This window comes from Rhipicephalus microplus, chromosome 9 (assembly GCF_043290135.1).
Source record: "Rhipicephalus microplus isolate Deutch F79 chromosome 9, USDA_Rmic, whole genome shotgun sequence".
Lineage (NCBI taxonomy): Eukaryota > Metazoa > Arthropoda > Arachnida > Ixodida > Ixodidae > Rhipicephalus > Rhipicephalus microplus.
The window spans coordinates 96,973,885-96,991,209 of NC_134708.1; the positions used below are offsets into that span (position 1 = coordinate 96,973,885).

A 17,325-nucleotide genomic window follows, 5' to 3' on the forward strand; every position below is an offset into this window, starting at 1 on the left:
GATGGATGGATGGATGGATGGATGGATGGATGGATGGATGGATGGATGGATGGATGGATGGATGGATGGATGGATGAATGGGTGGGTGGGTGGGTGCTTGCAACACGTTAAAAATGATTCGCATTTGAAAACACCGTAGTGGAGGGCTCTAGAAATTCTGACCATCTGGTGTTCTTTAACGAGCACCGACACCGTACAGTACACGGTGCTCTACAATTTCGCCTCCATCGAATTGCGAGCGCTGCCGCCGGGATTGAACACGTGACCAGCAGTCGAGCGGCGTAGCCACTGTTCCACCCAGGCGCACATATCAAGCCTTCATTGAACTATAGGTACTTATAATGTCTAACTTTGGGAATGTCCTGCTGCTTGCTGTATATCACATCGACTCTCCTTTCTTCATTAGAAACAGTGACCCCGCATTTCTATGCGCTAAAGGTGCAGCCTGACTATTTGAACCGATTGTCCAGAGCCATACCCAGGAATTTTTTTCGGGGGGAGTTTATGTGTAGAACGGCTAACTCTAGAAACTGGTGGTTGATGTAAATTCGTGCATATACTTTAGTATGAGCCGGAAAGCTGAAGCAAGGAAACTTTTAGGGGGCCCACCACGGTCGAGCAGTGGTTATGGCTGCTGAACCAAAGGCCACGGGTTCGATCACGGCCGCGATGGTCGATGGAGGCGCGAAACGGTAAAGGTCCGTGCACACTGTGCCACGTGAGTGCACGGTAAACGCCGGATGGTCAAAATTTGCGGAGCCCTTCACTACGGCACCCCTCAACATAATAGAGTGGTTCGGGACGTTACAGCCCAGATATTATTATTATGAATAATATTTCGAGGGGTATCAGAACCTCCTCTACCCCCCCCCCCCTTCCTCCTGTTGCAGCCCTGCCACCATTTTCCCCTCGTGTTCGCCAATTCCGATAAGTGTCTTGCATTGTCCGCAAGTGAAACAATATCGTCCGCATACACTGTCGGGAAGCCTTTGTTTCGAATAACTTATTCCAATAAAGAGAGGGGGTAGGGGTTCAAAACACCGCCTCTCAAATCGAATTTTTTTCTTCTGTGCATGTACCAGCCTGCCTTAAAATGCACACGTACATATGTATTGTCAAAAAAAAAAAACTAACCCCCCACCACAATCAGAAAAGAAAGTTCACGCAAACCTTAAGTCACTATTCTGCAGTCGTCGTTGCTTTCCTGCAACAGCGGGAGATCCTGGTGCGAATTTGTTGAAGTGTGCCGCTCAACTGTCGCTATACAATACAGCAGCTGCTGTTGCAGATGCTGCCATCTAGACAACGCCAGGAGAAGCTCGTGGCAGCGTGTGCTTGAGATGCGCGTGGCGCCTGGTTAGAACGCCTTTTGGATAAGCGTGTGCCCACGTGACTGAGCCTCCTGCCTTCTGGCCCATCCTTGATTACTGCAACAATCCCTTCAAAGCATCTGTCTGCCATGATGTCATCTAGCCCGGAGAGAAGGGTCAGTTACCCAACACGGAAGGGCTCGCCGTTTTCCGAGCCTTATCCTGTGGCGGCCGGGCTCCTATACGAACGCGCGCAAGAGGCGTGGAGCTCACCTGCTTTATTCAGGGCGTCGCAGAGGAGGCGGTACCTTTGAGTGACGCCATCAGCGATGAACTTGATGTGGGGCGCCATCTCGTATCCCGACGAGCAGCGCGCCTCATGCTGCGTCTCACGAGCGCACTGGTCGTACGTGTCGACTTCGCTGTAAAGTGAGAGAAAAAAATATATATATTGTAGTGGAGCATACGCACCAACGCGTATGCGCCTTCGGAAGACAACGAAAAGCCCGTGCTCTGCTTGCGCGAGAGTTTGTGCCACCTCTGCCAGACTTGCCGTACGCCCACTTTCCGTTGCGACCTCGCTGCGACTTCTCGGCTCGAATAAACGTCATCACATTTGGTGGAGGCTGCTGAGATCCCCAAGAAGACCTGGAGCTCCGCTCTCGCAAGTTGCCTGAAAGACTACCGCGAAACATGACTGACGCAGTCGCCAACCAGCCCGTCCCAGCCCAGCCAGCACCATCGGCTGCCCCGTCTACCTGCCCCGGCGCTACTCGCCAACGGGACCCACCAATCTTCAGCGGAAGTGGTGAGCAAGACGTCGAAGACTGGCTTTCCTTGTACGAACGCGTAAGCGTCAGCAACAAGTGGGACGACGACTCTAAACTCGCTTACGTTATCTTTTACTTGGCAGACGTAGCTAAGCTTTGGTTTACCAACCGCGAAACGGCCATCGCCAACTGGTCCTCCTTTAAGACCCTCGTAACAGAAGCGTTCGGCCGACCAGAGGTCCGCAAGCTCCACGCTGACCAGCGTCTGCGCCACAGAGCCCAGCATCCTGGCGAAACGTTTACGAGTTACATTGAGGATGTGCTCGACTTCTGCAGGCGTGTTAACCCATCTATGCCCGAAGAAGAGAAAATTCGGCAGATTCTCAAGGGCATTGAGGATGGCGCATTCCAGATGTTGCTAGCGAAAAGCCCGACCTCGGTGGCAATCCTCGTAAGCCTGTGCCAGAGCTTCGATGAATTACGCCGTCAGCGTTCCATCGCCCGACAGAGTGTCTCGCCACCAGATTCGATCTCGGCTGTCGCACTCGCAAATGTCAACGTGCGCCAAGAAAGTCTGTTCAACCAGATCAAAGACTTCATCAGGGAGGAAGTCGCCCGACAGCTCTCCCCGCTGCCGCATAGCGACGTGCCCACCGCAAGTCTGCCTTCGACACTGCAGCAGGCCATACGCACTGAAATTTGCGATGTCCTACCTACAGTTCAGGCCCCTTACGCATGCACTTCAGCAGCATCTAATCTCTCAGCTGTCAGCTACGCACCACCTGCACCATCTTTACCTCTCAGCTACGCAGCCGTGGTTGCGCGACCCCCACCGCATCCAGTATCCTTATCGGCTCCACCTCCTCCGGCAGCGCCTCCGGTTTACAGGCCCTCACCTCGCTTTTTCCGTCCATCTAATGAGTGGCGCACCCATGACAACCGTCCTATCTGCTTCGCGTGTGGCATCGCTGGCCACATTGCACGCTACTGCCGCCGCCGTCCCACACCTGCGTACGCCTCCTTTGGAACTCCTACCTATGCGTTGCAGCAGGCCACCACGTCTGCATACGAACAGAGGCACTCTGACTCGGATCGTCGCCCATCGACTTCTTGTTTCCCATCTCCTCGTCGCCGATCGCCATCTCCTATGCGTCGTAGACCACCTCCTGAGGAGGGAAACTAATCAGTGCAGTTCCAGAGGCAAGAACTGCAACTTCTGCGCAATTATCAAGGCCTCCATTTTCGCCGCGAAATGTTGTTGATGTCAATGTTGAGGGAGTCGCCACACAAGCGTTAATTGATACTGGGGCCGCCGTTTCTGTGATGAACGCAAAATTTTGTCGCAAACTGAAGAAAGTGACCACATCTCTCTGTGGCATCGTGCTGTCCACGGCTAGCGCGCAACGCATTCAGCCCTCGTCTGTGTGTACGGCGCGCGTCGTAATCCAAGACGTTTTGTACATCGTCCAATTTTTTGTACTACCATTTTGCTCTCATGACCTCATCCTGGGTTGGGATTTCTTATCAGGTCATGAAGCTATCATCGATTGTTGCCGTGCGGAAGTGTCCCTAGTGCCAAGTTGTGAATTTCCACCGCCCGACCATTCACCACTGCTCTGCAAACTCATCGCTGACGACGACATCACCTTGCCTCTGGAAGCTTCAGTCCCTATTAGCCTTTCATGTGTGGCGCAACCTGACGCTACGGTGGTGTTTACGCCATCCCCTGTTTTTACTGAACGCAAGGGCATCGTGCTCCCATTTGCCGTTCTTACGATTGCGTCTGGTTTAACCGTAATGCTGGTTACCAACCACTGCAACTACCCCATTGGCTTGCTTCGTGGTGAAACGTTAGGATATGTGCAACCTGTCGACCATATCAATGATATTATTCTTCCCGACGAAACGCCATGTCAGATTGCCGCAATCACTCAGGCGTCTGAGCCATCAAGCTCACCAGCGTTCGACAATGCTACTGACGCAGACCTTCCCCCCTCGCATCGCAGCCAACATGTTGCTCTCCTTAACAAGTTTCGCTCTTCTTTCGACTTTCAGAAACCTGCTTTGGGCCGCACCACGACTGTCACTCATACTATTGACACCGGCTCACATTCGCCTCTGCGACAGCGTCCTTACCGCGTTTCTGCCGAAGAGCGCCGCGTCATTACGGAGCAAGTAGATGACATGCTTAAACGGGGAGTCATACAGCCTTCTCAAAGCGCTTGGTCGTCACCCGTGGTTCTGGTAAAGAAAAAAGATGGCACCGTTCGATTTTGCGTGGACTATCGCCACTTAAACAAGATTATAAAGAAAGACGTCTACCCGCTACCACGAATAGACGATGCTCTTGACTGTTTACAAGGCGCCGAGTACTTCACATCCTTGGATCTGCGTTCTGCGTATTGGCAGGTGCCAATGGCTGAATGTGATCGCCCTAAAACAGCCTTTGTAACGCCGGATGGCCTGTATGAGTTCAAAGTCATGCCATTTGGGCTCTGCAACACGCCTGCGACGTTTGAACGCATGATAGATACCATATAGCGGGCCCACAGGTGGAAAACTTGCTTGTGTTACCTAGATGACATCGTAGTCTTTTCAGCTGATTTCCCGACACATCTTCGTCGTCTCCACGAGATTCTGACGTGTCTAGCTTCTGCAGGCCTACAACTTAACACCAAGAAGTGCCACTTCGCAGCCCGAAAACTAACCATCTTGGTACACGTCATCACAAGAGACGGTGTTCTTCCGGACCCCGATAAGCTTCGAGCTGTCGCTGACTTCCCAATGCCCACATCACTGAAAGCCCTAAGAAGTTTCGTTGGTCTTTGCTCTTACTTTCGTCGCTTCGTGCGCAACTTCGCGTCCATCATTGCACCTCTGACTAGTCTGCTTTCCAACAGCAAAGGTATATCTGCATGGTCACCTGCATGTGACGACGCATTTCACCAGCTGCGCCGCCTGCTGACCTCGCCACCTATTCTTCGCCACTACGACCCCGCTGCTGCCACAGAAGTTCACACTGATGCAAGCGGCGTTGGTCTTGGCGCAGTTTTGGCACAACGGAAAGGCACCCAAACCGAATACGTAGTCGCTTATGCAAGTCGCACTCTTAAGAAGGCTGAATTGAATTACTCCGTGACAGAGAAGGAGTGTTTGGTCATAATCTGGGCGCTTACGAAGTTTCGCCCGTACCTTTACGGCCGTCCTTTCGACGTGGTCACAGACCACCACGCTCTATGTTGGCTGTCCACCTTGAAAGACCCGTCCGGACGTCTGGGCCGTTGGGCACTTCGATTGCAGGAGTACGACATCCGTGTCGTATATCGTTCCGGTCGCAAGCATGCGGACGCCGATGCACTTTCCCGATCGCCATTAACACCAGATGTGGCTTCTCTGTCACCCCCTTTTACCACCTTGTCACCACTCGACAGCACTGACATGCTTTTGGAGCAGCGTAAAGACCCATACCTTGTCTTGTTAGTCGACTACCTTACCGATCCGTCTTCTGTCCCTTCCACGAGAGCGCTGCGCCGGCAAGCAGCCCACTTTTCCTTACGTGACAACATTCTGTACCACCGCAACTACACGCCTGGTGGTCGGAAGTGGCTCCTTGCTGTCCCAACTCATATGCGCTCTCACATCTGCATGAATTTTCATGCAGATCCCCAAAGTGCTCACGCAGGTGTCCTGAAAACCTACGAAAGGCTGCGCCAACGCTATTACTGGCGAGGAATGTATCGTTTTGTGCAGAAATACGTTCAGTCTTGCACCACTTGCCAACAGAACAAAACACCTCCGCGGCACTTTACTGGCATGTTACAGCCGCTCCCGTGCCCGGCTCGCCCATTCGACCGCGTGGGTATAGACCTCTATGGCCCCCCTCCCATACAGTAGATCTGGAAACCGGTGGATTATTGTCGGAGTCGACCATCTGACACGCTACGCTGAGACTGCAGCTCTACCGGCAGCGACCGCCCACGAAGTTGCACTCTTCATTCTCCGCAGCTTCATTCTACGCCATGGTGCTCCGCGGGAATTACTCAGTGATAGGGGTCGAGCGTTCCTGTCGGAGGTCATCCAAGCTATCCTCGCTGAATGCAACATTATCCACAGGAAATCTACCGCATACCATCCACAGACAAATGGTCTTACTGAGCGGTTCAACCGCACACTTGGCGACATGCTGAGGATGTACACCTCATCCGACCACACTAACTGGGACGCTGTATTGCCCTTTGTTACCTTCGCTTATAACACCGCGACGCAAGCGACTACCGGTTTTTCCCCGTTCTTTCTATTGTACGGCCGCGAACCTTCCCACCCACTCGACACTATACTACCGTACCACCCTGATGCATCTGAGTGCTCCCCGCTTTCGGAAGTCGCCAGATACGCTGAAGACTGCCGTCAGTTGGCTCCGTCTCTGACAAGTGAGGCTCAAGGTCTACAAAAGACTCGACACGACGACGCTCACCGCATAGCTCCTACATTTCGTGCTGGCTCCCTTGTGTGGCTTTGGGGGCCCCCGCACGTTCCTGGCCTTTCTTCTAAGCTTCTGGCCCGGTACCATGGTCCATACCGTGTCATTGACGCAACCTCCCCGGTGAATTACGTCATCGAGCCGTTAACACAATCACCAGATTTGCGCCGTCGAGGACGCGAGACCGTACACGTCGACCGTCTCAAGCCCTACTACGACCCCCTCATTGTGCCTACTCCCTGAGTCGCCAGGATGGCTACCCTTCACCCCGGGGGTATTGTAGTGGAGCATACGCACCAACGCGTATGCGCCTTCGGAAGACAACGAAAAGCCCGTGCTCTGCTTGCGCGAGAGTTTGTGCCGCCTCTGCCAGACTTGCCATACGCCCACTTTCCGTTGCGACCTCGCTGCGACTTCTCGGCTCGAATAAACGTCATCACAATATATATATATATATATATATATATATATATATATATATATATATATATATATATATATATATATATATATATATATATATAGGCCGCTGTGATAGCTCAGTGGTTAGAGCATCGAACGCGTTATTCGAAGGTCGTAGGTTCGATTACTGCTCACGGCTGGTTATTTTTTCATCCACTTTTCTTTCTTCTTTCTTCCTATTTACATTCCATTGGTTCTAATAACTTCCCCTGTACATTCCTTGGCATTACTGTCTGTTAGATCTCATTAATATTGTGTTAAAACACGGAAAAACGAGCCCTTAGGTATACACTTCTTTCCCTTATTTCATTGAACGAGTCTCGTACTGGCAGACTTGGTGTGTTTAGGTTGTATAAGAGGGACAATTAATTAGCTGCCCGCTCATAATAAAGTTCACGTGCTACGTGACGCCAAACTTGCGAATAAGAGTGTTTTCACACTCGTTGTTTGGCTTATAGATGGCGCTGACTGTCACTCCTACTTCTAAATTCACATATAAACCCAAAAAAGTGGAGGGAGGGAAGGCCGCTGTGATAGCTCAGTGGTTAGAGCATCGAACGCGTTATTCGAAGGTCGTAGGTTCGATTCCTGCTCACGGCTGGTTATTTTTTCATCCACTTTTCTTTCTTTCTATTTACATTCCATTGGTTCTAATAACTTCCCCTGTACATTCCTTGGCATTACTGTCTGTTAGATCTCATTAATATTGTGTTAAAACACGGAAAAACGAGCCCTTAGGTATACACTATATATATATATATATATATATATATATATATATATATATATATATATATATATATATGAAAGTAGATGCGCTTTCACATAACTGTTTATTGTGCCGACGTTTCGACAGGAACCCTGTCTTTTTCAAGGCATTATGCCTTGAAAAAGACAGGGTTCCTGTCGAAACGTCGGCACAATAAACAGTTGTTATGTGAAAGCGCATCTACTTTCATATTTATAGCCTTGCGGCAACCGAAGTTATTCTTCTGTATATATATATATATATATATATATATATATATATATATATATATATATATATATATATATATATATATATATATATATATATATATATAGGCGGTGAAACGAAACTAGAGGGTACAGCCTTTGATCTCAGAAAAGGGAAAAAAAAAGAACATGCGCAACAAATGCTAAATACTTCAAGTATGCGTTACAATGCGCAAATGTATACAAATACGCTACGCACGCCGTTTCCTTGATTACAGAACGGAGCTATGACTGGGCCAGCGCATCTTGAAGTAAGGCAAATCACAGCTCCGATTGTGATAGCAGTGCTCCTTTCTTTTTGTTCGCCAGTTCATGTTGTTACGTTTTAGTGAATAAGGTTGTGCGCTTCCGAACAATTGGATGTTAGTGTTAGCAGCAGTTGATATTCAGAGTAGTTAAGTGTATATATATATATATATATATATATATATATATATATATATATATATATATATATATATATATATATATATATATATATATATATATATATATATATATATATATATATATATATATATATATATATGTGTGTGTGTGTGTGTGTGTGTGTGTGTGTGTGTGTGTGTGTGTGTGTGTGTGTGTGTGTGTGTGTGATCAGGATCCTACCGATACCATTTATGACCACTGTGGGTGATTTTTTTTTGTCAAGTCAGGAACACTTTCTTTTCCTGCGGAGCGGTGCCCTCTTTAACCCTACTGAGTGGCTCGGCAACAGACATGATCCCCCCCTTTCCCTTGCCCCTCCGCCTGCGCCATCCTGAGAACGTGGGTAAGACGTCTTCTACCCCTGTCGAGCGTTGTTTAGTAACTGTACTACAATTCGTATGCTTTTATCGTTACTTCATCTTGAAATTTTTTTCACACACGAACAGCTCTACGGAACTTTTTTTTTTGTTGCAGAACAGAAACGGAACAAACCTTTTTGCGGTGGAACGGAACAGCGAAACGAAAAACATTTCGTACCGACAATCTGCCAGACGATGGTGCTTAACAACCGAGCGACGATTGTGCAGAGACGAAATTATAGTGTGGTGACTTACGGACAGATTGACGTGAGTGACACGGTGTCGTGGTTCTGAAAGACGCGAACGGCGCTGTCGTAGAATCGGCTTCCGCAGCTCATGAACTTCTGGAGGGCTTTGCCTGGATGGCATTCCTTTTCGATCCCGCTGGTTTCGTCTGCAATCATGGAGGAAGGAAATGTCTGCAGTGACGACTCCGGGAATGAGGACCCTCAAGAGGTGTACGCAGATTATACACTCTAAAAGAGAGAGAGAGAGTCGAAAGAGGATTCTGACACTCTTGGGGAACTCACCTGGCCCCTTTTGGAAGGCAGAAACAGAAAAAGAGAGTTGCCATTTAAAAGGGAGTCATGTAGACCCTCGCGAAGCGCGTTTCGATTGCCTTCCCTGTCAAAGGCACCGCCGTATAGGCCGTACATATCGCGCTTTTGCTGTTCGGCGTCGCTGTGGCGGGTTCCCCTCTACCCCAGGCGACTTGTTGTCGCGTGTGGAAGTGGTTAGAAGATAAGAAAAGGCACCTAATTTCTGCAACCCGGTCGGGAGCACGGCGCAGTGCCTGCTAGGAAGGGAAAAGGGAGAAAAGTGGAAGGAAGAGAAAAGATTAAGTGAGCAGTGGCACGGTCGTCATCAGCACGAACAGCAGTCCGGAAGCAAGGGTGGCAAGGGGCCCGTCCTCAGCGGTAGATGTGTTGTCGCGTGTAGCCGCCAGTGCCTTTGCTGCCTTCTCTCTCTCTCCTCCGTCTGTGAATGCGTATTGTTGATTGCGCTGGTCGCATGAGCGCCGTGTTCGAGCGAACGTGCGCGTAGACAGTGGCGGTCACGCATGTCTCTGTACCCGAAATGACGCTCGGATGAAGCTTTCTCGACGGATCAAGTCATTCATGGAGACACGGACGTGTGCCTGCCAACGGTGAGTGTGCTGTTTTCGTAGGTACTAATGGCACAACGCTCGCTGCGCGTCTGCAGCTCTGCGGAAGTAGGCTGACATGCGTTCGCGGGCAGGCTGCAGACGTCCAATTAAAACTGTTACTTTAGGCGGTAAGCTATTGCAGCACTCATACAATGAATTATGCGATCACTTATCAAGGGTGACAAGTCGCTAATCGCACATTCTCTCTGCACTGCTGAAAGGGCTTGATATCGGGTGAATTTTAGGCTACGTCGTAATAACTTTTCTATCGAGCTTTCAGCATGCTTTTGTGGGTGCAAACTAAAAAAAAAAACACCTATGTACCGGGACGTACTACATAAAACAGCTTTTGTAGACGTTAGTTTGAGGTGCAAATATGGCGCGATGCTGCCAGCACGTACGCAGTACTCATTTAAAATGTTTAGGAGACGCCTCACCAGTGACGGGAAAAGCTCTAGACTTCCGACGGCGTGCGTTGTTTTCTCTCGTTTTTTTTTGTTAGTTTTGTTGTTGTTGTCGTGCTTTGCTTATATCTGCGATGACGATCGGCGCTATAACAGAATGGAGTGAGTCTACACGACTATGGCAGCTATAAGCGGTAGCTCGAGCGTAAGACATTGCTGATGTTAATGTAGATGGCGTCCGTACGCTGGATGGATGGATGGATGGATGGATGGATATGGCTGTACCCTTTAGATCGGGCGGTGGCTAGCGCCACCAAGCCGTAATACCTAATGAACCAAAAACTATATTTATTTTTTTCCTTAAAAAGTGAGTTTGAGGATTCGTACTTTGCCGTGAAGAGTTTAATTTTCACTTGTGTCTTGACTTTAGCCACCAATCAGATAACCTCCTTCTGGTTAAGTCTACCCGCTTAATGTTCATTTTGCCCTCCCGGTCCCTAAACCCCAGTGCTTTGAAAAACTCTGCGCCATCATCCTGAACTATAGGGTGAAGCCCTTTACAGAACATTTGTTCGGCAGTTTCTTCTTCCTCTCCACACGCACTGCATACTGTGTCTACCCCTTCGTATTTGGCCCGATATGTCTTGGTTCGCAGTACTCCCGTCCTGGCCTCAAACAGTAGAGAACTACCCCGAGTATTATCATAGATCCTTTCCTTGGCAATTTCCTGCTTAAAAGTTCGATAGATCTCTAGTGCGGACTTCTTGATCATACCCATTCTCCACATGTCAGTCTCCGTTTCCTTCACTTTCTTCTTAACCGATAGTTCTTTTTGGTTTGGCCACCTGCTGTTTTCTAAGTATTTACCAGTCAACTTCCTGGTTCGCTTCCTCCATTCCGTATCGACATTCTTCATGTACAAGTAGCTGAAAACCTTCCTAGCCCAACGCTCTTCCCCCATTTCTCTCAATCGTTTCTCAAATTTTATCTTGCTGCTAGCTTCCCTGCCCTCAAATGATGTCCATCCCATATCACCTTGTACTCCCTGATTTGGTGTATTCTTGTGAGCTCCTAAAGCAAGCCTACCTATTCCACGTTGCTTAATTTCTAATCTTGCTTGAACTTCTGATCTCATGCACAAGACCGCATTGCCGAACGTCAGCCCAGGAACCATGAACCCTTTCCATATTCCTCTCACAACATCATACCTATTGTAATTCCACAGTGCCCTATTTTTCATGACTGCTGCATTCCTGTTACCTTTAGTCGTCACGTATATTTCGTGTTCCCTCAGATACTCGGTCCCATTGCTTATCCATACGCCCAGATATTTGTAATTATCTGTTATCTCTAGCGTGACCTCCGGTATTCTAAGCTCGCTACCTTCGTTGTCATTGAAAATCATGAATGCTGATTTTTCCTTACTGAATCTAAAATCTAACCTATCTCCCTCATTACCGCAGATGTCCATCAATCTCTGCAAATCTTCTGCCATTAGCACTATATCATCTGCGTACATTAATGTTGGTAGTGCCTGATCAATAAGTTTTCCTTGTTTGACTAAAGAGAGGTTTAAGCCCAGTCCACTTCCCTCTAATTTTGCCTCTAATCCTTGTAGGTACATCATGAATAATAAGGGTGACAGGGGGCACCCCTGCCTAAGCCCCCGTTTTACCTCTGCAGGCTTGGATACCTGTTTTTCCCACTTTATAACTACCTTGTTACCTTTATAGATACCCTTTAAAAGATTAGTGACTACATGTTCCACGCCTAGTGTGTTCAGTATTCCCCACAATTCCTCTTGAACCACGCTATCGTACGCTCCCTTGATATCCAAAAATGCTAGCCACGCGTTGGTGTCGTTTTAGCGCTCGTACTCGCATGTGTTAAACCGAGTCCAAGGACATGTTACGTTTGTAAATCCCGCGCTAAATAATCATTCGCGGCGTGTCCCTGACTGCCAGAGGATGGGCTTGTTTGTCAGAATATGCCAGGGCCTTATTCTCAAAGAAAACTTTGAAGCGAGTTATCAAAAAATTGCTTTGATACGTGTAAGCCAATGCCTATATATTGCAGGTCCGGAGCCATGACTTTTTTTTTTTCGGTGGGGCGGAAAAGGGGGCCTTGAAAAACCCGTATATTCAATATTTATTACTTGCAAAACACCTTGCTTCATCCGAATGTACCGGTTTACTGTGCCAGTTTGCTTTTGTTGTTTTGTTATGTGCTTGTTTTGTCTGGGTAAATGACTTATTGTGTAGGTTTTGCCATCTGTTCACGATTCTGTTTCTCGTCTTGGCATCACGTTCTTCTTTTCAGGTTGATTTTTTTCGTGGCTACTCACTCTAAACAGGAGCGACAACATTGCAAGCCACAAGTTCGATTCCTCCAGCCATCGCAACTTTGACTTATTCATAATCATAAGCAATAAATATGGAAACATAAATCAGATATCTGCAGTTTATTTTGCGCGACTTGACACCATGTACATCACACATGTTTTGGTTGGCTATACTCATAGAAGCATGTAAATGAAAATAACATCATTGGAATTCACAAAATATCTTACCGCGCTCTTCGTATTGCTCTACTGAGCTTTAGACGAGTGTAATTAAAGTTATGCTACATTTTTTGCAGTTGCTGTGCACAACAGTGAGTATTACTGTAGATGCTTAAAGAATACTTCACTATTTCCAGCAGTAGTCGCGCAAAGTAGAGCATGGGTCGATTGAGTAGCTTAAAATAACCATGAAGTCGCTTGACCCACGTAGAAGCGTCAATGGCAAGAGTCGCCCGATTCCACGAGAAGTGGTAATGGGATCCTTCGCACTAGAGTCCTTTCACTCTTCCTTAGAGGGTCAGAGGACTCTCCCTGAGGGCGCCGACTCTGGCCCCCCTAGAGAGTCACCCTGTCTTCTAAGGTGCGTTGCATACGTGGCAAGTGAAAACCAGCCGAAAAAATTCAGGTATACTCAGGTTTTTTTTTTTTTTAGTGTACGGATATCAACGCGACCTCCAAGATCGGTGACGTGCGTGCACGATTTCTTAAGTCACGCTTGCCCTCCCACTGGTTCCTAAAACTGTCACGTGAACATGAAGTTATGAAGACATCAATGAGTTAGGATTCGTTCAATACATGTTTCAGCAGTGTAAACATTCTCGGTTGCTGGTGCAATAGTAGTTAGAAAACAGTGCCAGAACACATTGGCATGTAGAGTTTCTGGAGACGAAGGCACGCTGCACACAACTGGGAGTGGACTAAAGAAGTCATTAGGTCACTTAACTTTTATGGCTGCAAAGAATGCAAAAGACGCACCCTAATTTTATGCATATACGATCGACGTAAATTAGTGTGTGAGGTCACTGGTTACTTTTGCAAGTGAAATTCTCATTGACTTAACTCTCTCAGCTCAACGAAATGTAACGTATTGTGTAAAGACCAAACCACAGCAGCGTCTGGAAATATTGCAATTGCAAAGGATCGTAAAGTTGTGTTCTAGGTCTACAGCACGTTTAAAATCTACAGCTCTCCCTTCAAATAACGAAAAAAAAAAGAGCAGAGTGCTGTTTTTCTCAAACTTAACTGTATATAGCGGCTCATCTACAGAGTTACACCAGCGCTTTCGTGCAATTGAGAACTATATACAATTGTACGATATTTAAGCGTTACTGGAAGTCCATCTAGTGGAAAAAAGACTGTTCAATTAAATTGTACGTATACGAAGAGGGGAAAAGCTGTAAAGATAGAGAAACATTTCTCACTCAGGCAATCGGGAAAGTACACCTGCTCCATTCTAAGCAGCAGTGAATCGTTGAACCGCGCTGCCCCTGCCACGTTAGCACAGTGTGAGCTCTCCCAGCTGTCCCTCAGGCAGGTCGCGAAGTCTGCGAAGTCCCTGCGGAGAAAAAAAAAGGTCAATAGTGACGTATCGCTCAGAAAGGTGACGTCACAGCCTGCTCCTAATGAACGAAAGAAAATTGCACAGTACTTTACTGATAGCCTGCTCTATCAAAGTACTTGCCCTAATCACAATCATCATTATTTTACTCACTGACATTAAGAAACGTCTGTAGAACCCCAGGTGTCCACCGATTCTTTTCAGCTATGGCACTGTCTGAGGCCGGCATGACCTTCAATTTGGACTTGCACGTGATGGCATGCGTCTGCATTACACGATCTTTTGCATCACCAGTGCACTTCGCACACTTCTAACACTTGGCCCACCCTGGGTCTCCAGGACCCAGCGTTTGCACCGGTGCTATCCAGCACTGCCCCGGACCAAGATAACCTATGATTTTGACCTACTCATGACGTCCACAGCACCTGCATCAGATACGGTCCTCTACATTACCAGTACACTTCACAGAATTATAAGCGCCACCTCTCTTGATGACTGGCACACTCCCCGATCCTTGGTCACTCCCTTGGCCAGTACATCCTTAATCTGGTAGCCTAGGCAGATCTGGTGGTCAGTGACGGAGCTCCGAGCAAGATCTCGGGGTTTTAAACTATTAAATCCATTCTCTCTTCTCTCGCTTCCACTAACAATCAACATTTTAAACAATAGGTCCCCCAACATTACACCGACGCCGGGAGTGGTACTGTTGGGCAACTGCTATACAGCACCGCAGGTGTTACCGCCAACTATTGAAATAAGTCAGTGTTTTTCCCGTTGACGTCATAGCATTCTGAGGTTGCAAATTCAGTTCTCATGTTTTGCGAACTTCACTAATTCAGAGATATCTTACCTGCAGTTTTCCGTGAGGTCACCCAGCACCGCCTTGACTTTCAGTTGGAGGTGGTGCAAGCACTGGATTTTCAATTCCGGATACCTCTCGCCGTTACACGAAAATCCTGCGAGCCCGAGAATCGGTGAACAGTTTCTCCGGTGCGAATCATCAATTCGTATTGGAACCTCCGTCCACACCGTAGAAAAACTCTTTTCATTCTAGAATAATTGTCTATACTGCCAACCACATTGTCACGCACTTCGGGTGAGGCCCCGCCGATCCAACATCGACGTGTGGCAGACTCGCAGGCTTCCACTTTACGCTTCGGCCTGCGACGCCTGAAAGGCCTCGAAGTGGCACATTTCAAATTTATTTGCAGGTTGGTCGACCCGTGCAGGGTTGCACGTGTGGTGATGTGTGGGCCTGACCGACGCACTCATTGAGCAGACACGGAGTTTGATTACACATAAACAAGCATTTAATTAAAACAGGGGCAAAGGCAGGAGATTACAAAAATACAAAGGAGGAAAACTGATACGCGCGATAGAAACAACAGCTATATAACAAAATGCGCTAAAAACACTACAAAAGATACAGGCTAAAGACAAATATGCGGAATGTTAACAAAATAACAACAAGATGGAAATCGTAAAAGAGGGTTACAAGGAAATAATTACAGAATGATCATTGGTCGCGCTTTTGAATTTCTACGTGCGTCGCAGCGCACACAACTACAAATAATAAAAAAGGCTGGTTATAATAATTTAACAGTTAAACAAAAGTCTCAATAAAAAGTTCCATACGGACCAAGCCAGCTCTTGGTACACGTAGGGGAGTTGACGGGTGCCGCTGGAGATCTCGCCGGCTTGGTAGACGACGAGGGTGCCCGGAATCGCAGCCGTCTCAATACGTTGCACGGGTCACTCCATGCTCGCCGCCTACGCGAGACTCGCGACACCGACGACCGCACTTGTTGCTGGCTGCATGCCAACTGCCTATTCCGATGCAGTTCAAACCTCTTCAGGGGCGTACACGTGCTCCCGTCTCATCTGGGGGTAATTTTTCTTTTTTAGACCGCCGGTGCCCCTGTCGGTACAGGTGCAGGGTAGACGAGCCGGCGCCACGCTGGGTCGTTATAGTCGCTGGATGTCGTCCCCCCAACACAAAAGCGCCCTTCCTTGGAAGATGGGCCCGCGGATGATCCGAAAATTGGAGTCGTTTGTGACACACATCAACCCAACCGATCACAAAACGAGACAATATAATCGTTCCCACAAAGGTTTCCCCCCAACCAATTAATTTGGCTGTAAATCAATGATATTCAAGTTATATTCATAATTTACGGACCCAACTGACAAGAATGTTTTGGTTAATGTGTCTAAAATATATCTTTTGTCTTTACGGCATGAGACTTTTTTTAGTGAATGACTGTTTTAGAGAGGAAAGATACCATGCTCCGCTCGATTTCTAAAACGGAATGACAGCATTAACTGCGAGAGACGTGACTTACTTTCAAGTTCGATATCTGTGTTTGCATACCATCATCAATGGTACAGCGTCATCTAGGGGCAAACACACCTATAGGGGCGCAAGTTTGGGATGATGGTCCTAATTTACGGTAGTGAGTGAATATTTTCTACTTCGTCCTAGTTTAACGTAGAATCGTCGGCTAGACTGTCAGGGGCACCTACCTGATTATATATTTTATATTTCCACGCATGAAAACCCGTATGTGCTCATGAATTAATTAGTAATCATCAACGAGTGCAACGAAGCCTCTGTATTCTCACGCATTTGTTAAAACGACGTGCTTCCCGGTATATGCCTCATGCTGCACTATTTTACCTGTGCACGGGAGCGCCAGGAAAGCCGTGATGATGCAGATTTGACACGCTAGAGCCTTCATCGTCTCCGCAGCGCTTCTTTGCGGCTCGAACTGCGGAATACCGGCACAGCGCAAGCAAACACTTGCACGTACAGGGTGCGTACCTTGACACCGACAATGGCGCCTTTCCTTCACTTCTTCTGCTTTGTTGCCGGCTTGTTGAATCCCACGTGAAACGCGTCTGGACCCCCTCTGAAAAAAGAAAAAAAAACATGAATTATAAGCATGGCAAAACTTAAAGAAAAAATTACCACCCAAGCACTCCGTACAGATCAATCGCTAAGTTAATCTTACGGTTCATTTAGTCTTTCTCAATTACTGATAACGTCAG

At 47.7% G+C, this 17,325-nt stretch overlaps 1 protein-coding gene across 2 annotated transcripts in view; it reads right to left on the minus strand.

Moving 5' to 3' along the window:
* Nucleotides 1–17,119, minus strand: part of LOC119163143 (uncharacterized) — a 61,167-nt gene extending 44,048 nt beyond the window's left edge. For both annotated transcript variants that reach the window (XR_012886263.1, XM_037415088.2), the window contains exons 1-5: nucleotides 16,955–17,119; nucleotides 15,128–15,233; nucleotides 14,141–14,274; nucleotides 9,083–9,221; nucleotides 1,584–1,732 (exon numbers count right to left, since the gene is read on the minus strand). Coding sequence is in view for 1 of the 2 variants with exons in the window: in XM_037415088.2 (XP_037270985.2) it covers nucleotides 1,584–1,732; nucleotides 9,083–9,221; nucleotides 14,141–14,274; nucleotides 15,128–15,233; nucleotides 16,955–17,015 (589 nt within the window). In the remaining variant the exon portion in view is untranslated. The remainder of the gene's footprint in view (nucleotides 1–1,583; nucleotides 1,733–9,082; nucleotides 9,222–14,140; nucleotides 14,275–15,127; nucleotides 15,234–16,954) is intronic.
* Nucleotides 17,120–17,325: the final 206 nt, after the last annotated feature.